Here is a 12,292-nt window from a genome sequence, read left to right as displayed (position 1 = left end):
ACTAGTCACATGAGAGTTATTGGGCAATTAAATGGTGCTAATCCAAATTGAGATGTACTGTAAGCATAAAACATACAACAGTCTTCCAAGACTTGGTACCAAAGAAAATGATATGAAATATCTCATGAATCACTTTTTTTTTTTTTTTTTTTTGAGACAGGGTTTTGCTCTGTCACCCAGGCTGGAGTAGAGTGGAATGATCATAGCTCACTGAGGCCTTAAACTCCTAGGCTCAAGAGATCCTCCTGCCTCAACTTCCTGAGTAGCTGGGACTATAGGTGTGGATCACCACACTCAGCTAATTTTTAAACTTTTAGTAGAGACAGGGTTTCACTACGTTGCCCAGGCTGGTCTCAAACTCCCGGGCTCAAGCAATCCTCTGGCCTCAGCCTCCCAAAGTGTTGGGATTACAGACATGAGCCACCATGCCTGGCCGTGAATAACTTTTAAGTATTGATCACATGTTGAAATAATATTTTATACATGTTAAATAAAAATGCCTAATTAAAATTAATTTCTCCTATATCTTTTTACTTTTTAAAAATGTGACTACTAGAGACTTTGAAATTATATCAGTGACTTGATTCTATTCTTATTGGACAGTACTGATATAGCCCCTCTCTTCAGAAGACTTCGGGGAACCCTCAGGATAAGTAACCCATCCAACCTTACACACCTGCCTTTGAGAAAAAGGTGATGGGATTCAGGACACATTATCCCAAAATATGGCACCTTGGCATTTGAGAAAACAGCAGAAGCAGGAAGGTCTCTGACCTTCTCCTGTCCTTCTTCCCTGAAGCAGCCCATAAAAGAGCTCTCTGGCTTTCGTTTGAAGCAGTCATAAGACCTTCATTCCAGCGGTATCCTACCTATACCTGGAGGAAAGGAACATCCTGTTCTGGAAGACAGAGATGCCAGGAAAAATCTGAACAAACAGACCTTACTAAATTCCCCAGGTTTATTATCGTTGGGTCGTACCCTTTTGTCCTGCAATCATACTTCTCCATCATTACTCACTTCATCAAACTGAGCATAAAAACACATGGATTTCCCTGTTTCTTTGAGTCTTCATTTCTGAAGACTCTGGTGTAACATAAAACTTAACATTGAATAAATTTGTATGCTTTTCTCCTGTTAATCTGTCTTTTTTTATAGAGGTCTCAGTCACAAATCTAACAATGGGTAAGAAAATAAATCTCTTCACCGCCCCTGCCCCATCCCCCACAAAGGTGAAGAGTGACATAGCTGTCAACCCTATTTAGTTTGCCCAGCCCCCATGCCAGCTGCTTTTAATACATCTATTACCTTGGTAACCAATGATGACCCCAGACAGAAAGACATGCCCCATACCAGAAGATAAGAAAAATATTATCAGCCCTCTGTATCCATGGGTTCTGCACCTCAGATTCAACCAACTGAGGATTAAAAATATTCAGGAAAAATAAATGGCCGGTTGCATCTGTACTAAACATGTACAGACATTTTTTTCTTGTCATTATTCCCTAAACAATACAACAACTATCTACATAACATTTACATTGCATTGGGTATTATAAGGAATCTAGAGATGATATACAGTATATGGGGGGACATGCATAGGTTATATGCAAATACTATGCCATTTTATAGGAGATACTTGAGCATACATGGATTTTGGTATCCATGGTGCGTCCTAGAACCAGTTCTCATGGGTGTCGAGGAACAACTGCATTGTAAAACAATTCAAATGGCTGAATTAGAGGATGCACTTAAGGATGGAGGTGAGTGCCTTACACTGATTTATCATGAAATATTTGCTAACAGTGGTAATGCTGTAGAGGAGGTGGCTAGGAAAACCTTCATCATCAGGATTCTCCGCTGTGATGTTGGCCATGATGGTTCCTGGACTCAGTTCCTCCAGGATCATGTACACTCATGTCTGACTGGAACAGAGATACAGCAGACACAGCTAATTTTCAGGGGCACAGGAAGGTAGCGTCTAGGCGATTGGTATTTTGGTTAGTGCTAAATATAGTGCAGAGCTGTTCAAGTTGTATCAACATGCTCAGAGGGAGAGCACAGCAGTGGAAAGGAGGGGTGGCTGGCTTTTGTATTCCCAAAGATCATATCCCTGTGGATGTGAAGAAAGTACCTGTGAAGAAAGTATGCTGTCGTTGCAACAATTTACATGGGCCACAGTCTCTGACTCTACGCACATCTGCCTGATGTCATTTCAGATTGGCTTTGGCATTAACGTCTTTTGAAATAAGGATAGGTGGCCTATCCAGCTATCTTTTCTCATTTTCCCACTTTTTGTGCAGATTTCCCTGAATTCTTTTAGAAATCAGTGTGTCCAGAGTTACATGCCAGGGTCATGTCCAGAGTTGCGGGTTCCCTCCCTTGTTCCTGACTCCTATCCCATGGCTGCCACCAGAAGCCAGAAAAATTGTAAAGCTTCTGTATTCTCATGCCTTTGCTCACTTTTTTTTCTTCCTTTTTTTTTTTTTTTTTTTTGCCTGAGGATATAGAATTTATGCACAGAACTCGTGCACCTTTCCAAGTTGCATTAATCATGAGGTCAGCTTTCTGAACTGAGAAATAGGTCCCCTGGCAGAAGACCAGGCCCCATCATTGTCCTCCTTCTTGGAAGATAACCCCAAATCACCAACTTACCCATCTTCCTCAGACCTCCGCCAATGCCTTTGGAACAGGCCAGTAGTGAGACTGATAGGTTGGGAGTTTTAACTAACTATACATTGAGTAATTTTGAATGCTCTAAGGGAGGCTTATTGTTCAAAATAACTCTGCAGGAATATGGGGCAAATAGTCACCTCTAATTTCCCAGTTTCCCAAGTGGAGGTCTTCCCATATGGGATCTTCAAAAGGGGTATAGTACTTCTTAGATCTAAGTGACTGCATTCCTTTCATGAGCTTGGAATATTTCTGCTGTGCTATCTCACCATCCCTATAAGGTAGGTAGGGCCAGAGGAAGGAGAAATGGCAGGAAATCAATAGCTAGAGTCAGGGACAGTCAGAGAAAGGCAGGAACCAGGGCCTCACCCCAACCCTCCCTACCAGGGCTCCTCCCTGGATCCAAGTTCCCCCCACATCCATTCACAAGGTGGTCTTCTGTGGGTATACTCCATTGCTGGGGGACAGTAATCATGTTCAGCCTAAGGTCACTCCAGGGTCCCACTGAAACAGGCCCATTCATCCTTTCCCTTACCTGACATACCTCCTTCTCAGGGAGTCTGTGATGCTGCCCCTGATGGGTCTAGGAATAGGCAAAGGGGGATGGGGCCAAAGAGATGGGGTGGCAGGAACCGAAACCAGAACCAGGAGGGAAGGAGATGGCCCCAGCTCCCTAGGCTGGGCCAAGCCCCTCAGTCCCTTCTGTGAGTGCCCCTGTTGCTGATATAGTATGCTTTTGCTTTGGTCATCATGAGTGAGTTCTGTTAACTTCCAACAAAGAGGTCACTGAGATGCCTGTGCTAATCACACAGCTGTGCACTACTGCTCCAAGCATGCTCCTAGTAAAAGCATCACCAAGGAGCTGGTTAGACATGCAGACCTCAGGTCTGCCCACCCCAGCTCTCCGAACCAGGATTGGCTTTTTCACAAGATGCCCAGCAGATCTGTATAGGCTTTAACGTTTCAGAAGGAAGATTATAAGATGATGCCACAGGTAGCAACCACAGGCTCCCAGGCTCCCACAGGACAGAGAGAGGACACAGAGGAAAAGCCCCTTCCTCCCGTCATCCCTCCTTCCTTCTCAGGCAGTGGTTCTCAGCTGGGGGGTGGGGGTGGTATCTGAACACATGTTTGATTTTCACAACTAGAGGAGAGAGCTGCTATTGATGTTTAGGGGACAGAAGCTGGAGATGCTGCTAAACATCCTCCAATGCACAGGACAGCCCCTCTACAAAGGGGTACCTGGCTCAATGCCAGCAGTGCTGCTGTTTAAGAAACTCTGCTCAGAAGGCTCATCTAGTCCATGCTGGGTGCTCCAGGAACCCAGATCCCCGAGAAGGGAACTAGTCAGGCTATTGGCCACGACACAGCTGCTCAGGTGAAATATTCTCTCCTTGGTTAACCTGACATTGAGCCTGGCAGGAGATAAAATCTTTAGTCTATTTGATTTTTGAATCCAAGATACAGGTATATATAAAATATCATTCAACATAGACGACAGTTAAGAGCTATTCAAAGCTCAGTGAAGCCAGGTGCCATGCAGCCACCCTGACAGAGTAAAGCTCTGCTACCACTTGTATTCCCACACCCTTCTTCCCTGTAACACATGACCCCCAGAGCTTGGGCCAGCAGCCACACTCATGGGGAAGGGTGTGAATGCTGGGAAGCCATGGATGGCTTCACCACTATGAGTATTCAGTAAGTGCCCAAGGTGTGCATGACACTGCCAGGCACCAGGTGGAAAAGGACTGAGTAAATACAAAAGAAATGGGCAGGAGAGGAGAAAGACCTACCTACCCAACTCTAAAATAAAGTGCTCTGCACACACAGCAAGCTCTGTGCACAGGAAAACAGTAAATATGTCAGGTGCTTTTTTCTTCTTCTTCTTCTTTTGAGATAGAGTTCTGCTCTTGTTGCCCAGGTTGGAGTGCAGTGGCATGATCTCAGCTCACCGCAACCTCCGCCTCCTGGGTTCAAGCAATTCTCCTGTCTCAGCCTCCTGAGTAGCTGGGATTACAGGCACCCGCCACCACGCCTGACTAATTTTGTATTTTTAGCAGAGACAGGGTTTCACCATGTTGGTCAGGCTGGTCTCGAACTCCTGACCTCAGGTGATCCACCCGCCTCGGCCTCCCAAAGTGCTGGGATTACAGGTGTGAGCCACTGCACCCGGTCTGTCAGGTGCTTTTATAATAAGATGCTCAACTTCAATAATGGCAGACTCCTGGATCATGCATCCTGTGTCTATAAAGCTTTCTGACATTTGTCACCAACCAGGGGTAAAATGGGGAGACATTCTCAAGAACACACATAGGACTTGTTTGGTTGTGTTAACTACATGAGTTTAACAAATAGTAAAAATAGACAGGCTGTCTGTACATTTTACATTTGTATTTCACCCTCAAATTCAGTACACTTGAGTCTGTTTGAGGATTTAATTCTGTTAATCCTGAATTAAAGAAGTTATCATTAGTGCTAGCACTGATTTATGGGAAAAGGAGGCTCAGAAGCTCAAGGGAACCATGAAAGCCCCCGAAGTCAGCATGTAGTTTGAAACCGAGCAAATCCTTTCAAATGGCGATGGCTGAGGGATGAGGTTGACTCTCATGACTGCCCCCACTCCTTTTGGAGTGAGGCTCTAGCAGACCCATCCTCACCTTCAACCAAGGAATGCTGTTTGAATAAAGTCGACTAACTTAAAAAGCAAACAAACAAACAAAAGACTGTTACACAGATCATGCTGTCTGCCTGGGGATGGAGCCCAATATGTTCCTCTTTCAAACCTAAAATGAGAATCAGAAAGCTCCAGGCTGACCTCGGGGTGCATCCTAAGCCAGCAAGGGTCATGTTCTCTCTCAGCTAAAGTCAGTTTCTGTATTTTGGAAGATGTGGTCCAAACCAGATGGTTTATAAGCTCTGCCCCTGGGAAGGACTTACTATTTTTCGCTTTGCAACCCCATTAACCTTCCTCCCCTCCTCCCAGATGGGACTTGTGGGGAAGGTGTCAAAGAATGCATCTGCTCCAGCCCTGCAGCCATCACCTTCCTCTGGGGGTTCTTGAAGAATGCAGAGCTGTGTGGGCCCATACCTGAGCCTGAGTCTGGGTTGGGATGTCATAACTGTTAATAGGCTGCCTGGACTTTGCTCCAGGAGCCACCTGTCAGCCCAAAGGCACTGAGCTCTCCTTCTGAACCTAACCCAGCATCAGGTGCTGATGAAAAGCATTACATAACAATTTAATAACAGCAGATAAATTGAGGGTCAAGGTTTGAAAGAGGAACATAGCAGGGCTCTATCCCCAGGCTGTGGGGGTGGAGCAGATGCATTCTTTGACACCTGCCACTGGACTGTAGACTGTGTTAACATCCAGAAGTTGTGCAACTGTGGTGTGTTTGCCAAGAGGCACCAGGTTAGTCTGGGAGTGAGGTTGCCTTAATACCTCCCAATCTTGGAATACTTTTGCAAGCCCTCTACCCACCTGAGGCCTAATGGTCTTTTATTGGTGGAGTATCCTGTGCTGAATCTATTCATAGCCATTCATGCTGTTAAAGGTGATTTTGCCACTTTCCTTGTGGCTGGCTCCTATGCCATCTCAGGGACTGGGGCAGGCAGAGGCTCTGTAAGCAGTATGTCAGGCTGTTTGCAGTGCCATCTACTAGCTCACAATCCCATCATCTCCTCCTAAATCCCCATCTACGATAGGCTCAGATCTTCTTTTGTGTCTGGGATAGTGCCAGGCACATTTTCACAAACTACCCTCCACCCAATGCATTTATCCTTCCCACCTCTGCTGGACAGAGGAGCTGCCAGACACAGCCGGATGACTTTTTTGGATCCATGATGGCAGGAAGAAACTTTAGAGCAGCCAGTAAAGGGCAGGCACCCTGAAAATAGCCCTCTCCTCAGTGCGAGGATGACATGCTAGGAGCGGGCATTAGGGAGTCGTGAGTGATGGTGCATGCTCTGGGACTCTGCTGTTACTAACGTGCGGCACTTTATTTTAAAAGCACCCTCTGCATGTGCACAGCGGCAGGCCACGCCCCGGGGCATGTGTCCGCCCCTCCTCCACACCATATCCAAAATCCCATGGTGCATGTCAATGTCAGGGTACAGGAGGTAGAGGCAGCAAAGGTGGAAAACAGCAGTCCAGAGAGTCCAGAGGCCAGGATAAAGACTCTGAAGAGCTCATGCCTCTCATTTCTCCTGCAGGCCACAGCAAAGGGCATCCTTTTGCCTTGTATTAAATGTGCCAGAGGAGATGAGGCCACCTAAGAAGGAAGTGCCTGCGGCCCAGGGAGTCCTGCATGCCCTCAGGCCTACCTGGTAAAGTGAGGGGCTTCACCTGGAGCGCTCTGGAGGCTTTGAGGCCTCTACTGTGAGGAGACCTCCACGATGAGATGGAAACTGCCAGGGAAACATTCCACGTAAGAGAATGAAGCTTTGCTGGCACTATTTCAAAACAGGATGGGGAAAAATATGGAGTAGGAGGAGTGAGAGCAGAGCCTGTCCTTTTGGTGGTGACCCTCTCCGTAATGCTCCCACAGTCTCAAGGCCTGCAGGGCGATCTTTCTCCCCCCGTCTCCGAACCCACTGGCTGCTTCTCATTCTGCAGGGGCTATTCACCACCATCGTCCCACCAGGTCAGCGTCTGCTCAAGCGCCATGCTGCATGCTCTATCCCGGTGTTTCTCACAAGACCCCTGGAATGTGCATATCACTCCCACGGGAGGAAGCGAGGCTCCCATGGCTCACATGGCTAGCTCTTGTTCCCACACCTGGCGCAGAGCCAGGAGCCTCACCTCCTTCACCCCAAGGCCAACATGTTTTCATCCACAAAGCCTGGACTTTCCCCAAGGCCTGCTCACCCTACTTTATTGCTTTCCCCTCATCAGCCCCTTTGCTTGGATGGCTGCCTCTCCCAAACAAGATGGGGTTGGAGAAGTCTTGTATAGATCACCCTTGACATTAGTGACTCCATCTTAGAAAAAAATGCCATCTTACATTTCAAAAGGCATCAAGCCAGCAGGGTCCAGCTGTTCACCTAATCAATAGAGACAACACTCAACCAGATAAGGGCATAATCCTTTACTATCAGTCTTCACCAGAGGACTCAAGGGCCATAAAACGAGCAGGACTTCACCAGCTTGACACGGCCATCTTGACAGACCCTGTCTTGCTGTCACTTGTAATCAGCACCCAGCATCTGCCCAAATCAAAGACTCGTCCTTGGAAGACATTGATGACCATCTGGATGTGGCCAAGACACTCCCCTTGTCCTTGGAGAGTCAGACCTTAGACATCACTGTCCTTGGTCTGGTTTATTAACCTCTTTTTTCTATTCCCTTTTCTCATGATGTTAAATGTTACTTTGTTTGATGTAGAATGTTTAATTTATAACATTTATGTGCTGATGAAGTATACTATGTATGGTTTACAATATTGACTGACCTGTGGAGTGGCTTGAGTCTGTGTGCTCTGACTACTGAGTTAGCAAGAAGTCTAAGCAGAGTTGCCTCCTTGGGAATTCCATGTAGCTCATGGCTTTTAGGATTGAAATAGCATCAGTAATGGCCGGGCGTAGTGGCTCACGCCTGTAATCCCAGCACTTTGGGAGGCCGAGGCGGGTGGATCACGAGGTCAGGAGATCGAGACCATCCTGGCTAACAAGGTGAAACCCAGTATCTACTAAAAACACAAAAAATTAGCTGGGTGTGGTGGCGGGCGCCTGTAGTACCAGTTACTCAGGAGGCTGCGGTAGGAGAACGGTGTGAACCCAGGAGGCGGGAGCTTGCAGTGAGCAGAGATTGCGCCACTGCAGTCCAGCCCGGGCGACAGAGCCAGACTCTGTCTCAAAAAAAAAAGAAATAGCATCAGTAAAAACCTGACCTTATGGAAAGACACAAGTGTGCATGAACCTGGTTATATCTGACCTTGCACTGCTCATGATACTCCTGTACTTGGGCACCCTTTCCCATACTGTCATTCTTGTTCTCTGGAGATCAAAAGAGACCTCCCAGACAATTGCCCATCCGTCTCTGGGGTTCACTACCATCTGAGCTTACAATGAGGCTGTAGACTGCTCAAGGGCCCCCACCCAGCTACCCTCAGGTTGCACTGTGACCTATTCCTTATGTTTTCCTTGACCCTCAGATCAACAGTACTTCAAGCAAGGTCAGTAGCAAGGCTACCTGCTGTGTCCTGCTTCAAAGTCCAGTTCTGTTGTGGAGAAGAGGGTGCCATTAGCAGACATTCTGAAGCTCTTTGAGGGAGAAATCAGGAAATACTAAAAAATGAGGGGAAAAATTTGGTAAGATCAGCCCACCTACCCACCCTTCCCGAGAAGATGTGTGTGCTCATTTCCTGTTTTATATTCTCAGCCCTTGGAACATTCTCAATGCATCAGGATACCGTTCAAATGAGCAGTTATCCAATTTAATTGCTGTTGAATCCAGAAACTTCTGGCTCTGTTGGTCTGAGCCCTGGTTGACCACACCCTGAAAACCTGGTGAGTGGATCCTGTTCTAACTACAGAAAGTATGTAAAAGGCCCCTGTCCAGGCAGGCTCTGCTTCTGAGTCCAGTCTTCTTATCCCTATCGCTGTGTTCTCACTTCTTCTGGACAACTTCTGATTTTGATTCTATGCCTTCGCTTTAACCAACACTGTTTAAATACACCTACTACCCACTAGGTAATAGGACTATACCAAAATGAGTAAGATCTGTCACTACCCTTAAAAACAACTTACAATATAGCAGGGTGTAAAATGCACGAGCATCACTGATTGAAATGACTAAAGGAACAAGGGACAAAGGTGAACTGAGAATGAAACGTAGCAGGGCTTACAGTATAGCTCAGAAGCTGGTTTAGGGATACAGAAGAGCTGTTTTTATATCTAATCCCTGGCATGTGGCCATTGGGAAAGTCCTTCCTACATCTCTGGGTAGTTGAGAGTCTTTGTAGTCCTTGGCTCCCAGCCCAGCTCTCTTGATGACACCCTGCCCGGAACTCCTTGATCTGATAGGAAAAGACAGGTTTATGTGTACAGCCCACTGAGGGCCAGCCCATAGGAGGACTGTGCCTATGCCACCCATGGCAGCTTATCAAGATTGCTCTGTTTCTCCCACATTGGAGTCAAGAAAACAGGGGAAGAGCCTGGATCAGAAGAGCTGGGTTCACGGTCCAAGTTCTTTTTTTTTTTTTTTTTTTTTTTTGTGAGACAGAGTCTGGCTCTGTCACCCAGCCTGCAGTGCAGTGGCGCTTTCATGGCTTACTGCAGCCTCCGTCTCCCAGGCTCAAGCAATACTCCCATCTCATCCTCACGAGTAGCTGGGACTACAGGTGTGTGCCACCACACCTGGCTAATTTTTTTTGTATTTTTTGTAGAGACAGGGTTTCACCATGTTGCCCAGGCTGGGCTTGAACTCCTGAGCCCAAGTGATCCACCTGCCTCTGCCTCCCTGAGTGCTGGGATTACAGGCATGAGCCACTGCGTCTGGCTTAAGCTTTGGTCCTCACCACAAGGTCTGGGACAAGTGCCTTTCTTGCCTATAACTTAGGGCTGATACAACCAATTGCTCCTTCATGTTATTGAGGATTAAATGAGAATACATGCCGTAAAATATGACGGATCGCAGCAACGCTAGAGACTTACATGTTTATATTCATTTCTTCCAAAGGGCTTTAAGGTTAGAAGGTTTCATTATTTCCTGCTAGGATGAGGGATGTTCTATCCTCAAGGCCTTAGATCTCCGGATCAGATCATCAGTGGAGGTTTTGCAACCACAGCCACAGCCCCTGAAGTCTAGAATCAAAGGAAACACCTGCCAAGGTTTCCAACCCAGCGATTTGCTGTGTTATGAGTGCTGCTGAGCTTCCAGTACAAGAAGCGAGTGTGCACAGAAGATAGATGAAAGGCCTCCTTTGAGGCCAATATAAGGTTTTCAAGCCATTTTTAAATGTTTCCTTTTGTTTATCATTTAATAATGTTTTTCTAGTTGTAATGAACATATTTTATGCAAAACCGAGGCAGACAGAAAAGTATAAAAAATAAATGAAATATGCCACCTATTAAATCTCATTTTGGTGATTAGCCTTCTGTTCTTTCCTATGCAAACGTATACCCTCCATAAATAGTTGGATGATGTTATCATCAAAATTATAATATCTGTTCCTTGCATTTATATCTTGAGCATTTACACCTATTCTTAAGTCTTATTGTACAAGCTGGTTAGTTAACGATGGCACAGCACCCTACTACAGGGGTTTATTTTACTAAGTCATTCTTGCTGATCATTTAGGTGTTTTCTGCTCATTTTTAAGGGGAAATATTTGGGTGATGCCACAGAGCACCCTTCTTCCAGCCCCACAAATTGTGCAAGTACCTTGGCAGTACTCCCAGATGTGGGGTTTAAATCCCAAGCTCCCCATTAATATGCCAGCTCATGGCCTGGCAGCAATTGCCTAGGCCTGCAGCTGCCCACACACAGAGCCGTCCTGTGTCTTTGAGCAGAGGCTTCCCTACAGAGAAGCCTCGCATATCCATAAATCAGAGCCTGAAGCTACATATGATAGAACAACTGGGTTTTAGAGACTCGTGGGTTGGGGAGGAGATTTACTACATGTATCTGAATCAGAGTGTCCTTCCACATGTGTTTTGAAATGCTCCAGGAGCTGGGTCTCCAATTCTGGTTGGTCCCAAGCATGATAAGGTCTTGGGATACAGAGAAGACAGATAGGCCCTACGCTCCAAAATCTTATGGTCAACCGAGGGAACAAAGGTTTGGGGAGGTGCTCCAAAGGGGATACATACAGGATATGATGGGAACTCAGAAGGACTTTTAGACTCATCTGTAATACAAGAGTCACAAATTAGGGTAGTAAATTAAGTTTGGTAACTCTGGAGCCAGAATATCTGGATGTGAATCCTGGTTCATCACTTTCTAGCCATGTGAATGCCTACAAAGAGTAATAATACCAGGGCATGCCTCATGGCTTATCATATAAAGTGCTAGAACAACGCCTGGCGCATAGCAAGCTCTCAATAAATGTTAACTACTGCTGTCCCCTTAGAAGGGATCCATGAGGGAAAGGGCTTCATTTTATTCACTCCTATATCCTCAGTGACTAGCATATAATAGATGCTCAATAAATATTTGTTCGATGTTAAATATTGGGGTTTTCTTCTTGTTCATTTCCCATCTAAGTAAGATCAACATTCCCACCTTAGAGAATCTTTAAAAAAGCAACAACAAAAAACCGTCCTGCAAAACATTTTTTAAAAATCTATTTGAGGCCGGGCGCGGTGGCTCAAGCCTGTAATCCCAGCACTTTGGGAGGCCGAGACGGGTGGATCACGAGGTCAGGAGATCGAGACCATCCTGGCTAACACGGTGATACCCCGTCTCTACTAAGAAATACAAAAAACTAGCCGGGCGAGGTGGCGGGCGCCTGTAGTCCCAGCTACTCGGGAGGCTGAGGCCGGAGAATGGCGTGAACCCGGGAGGCGGAGCTTGCAGTGAGCTGAGATCCGGCCACTGCACTCTAGCCTGGGCTACAGAGCGAGACTCCGTCTCAAAAATATATATATATATATATATATATATATATATATATATATATATATA

The 12,292-nt window shown here is 46.2% G+C and overlaps 1 protein-coding gene across 1 annotated transcript in view; it reads right to left on the bottom strand.

The window, feature by feature from the left end:
• The window catches only part of CDHR3 (cadherin related family member 3), a 68,692-nt gene that overhangs the window by 28,619 nt on the left and 27,781 nt on the right, over nucleotides 1-12,292 (bottom strand). Inside the window, 4 exon segments of the mRNA XM_025381076.1 lie at nucleotides 1,774-1,911; nucleotides 2,811-2,944; nucleotides 3,206-3,253; nucleotides 8,858-8,952. Of these exon segments, the coding sequence (XP_025236861.1) occupies nucleotides 1,774-1,911; nucleotides 2,811-2,944; nucleotides 3,206-3,253; nucleotides 8,858-8,952 (415 nt within the window).

Source organism: Theropithecus gelada, chromosome 3, assembly GCF_003255815.1.
Source record: "Theropithecus gelada isolate Dixy chromosome 3, Tgel_1.0, whole genome shotgun sequence".
In the NCBI taxonomy this organism is placed as follows: domain Eukaryota; kingdom Metazoa; phylum Chordata; class Mammalia; order Primates; family Cercopithecidae; genus Theropithecus; species Theropithecus gelada.
Note: the sequence above shows the minus strand (reverse complement) of the source record. Positions and strands in the feature narration are given on the sequence as shown.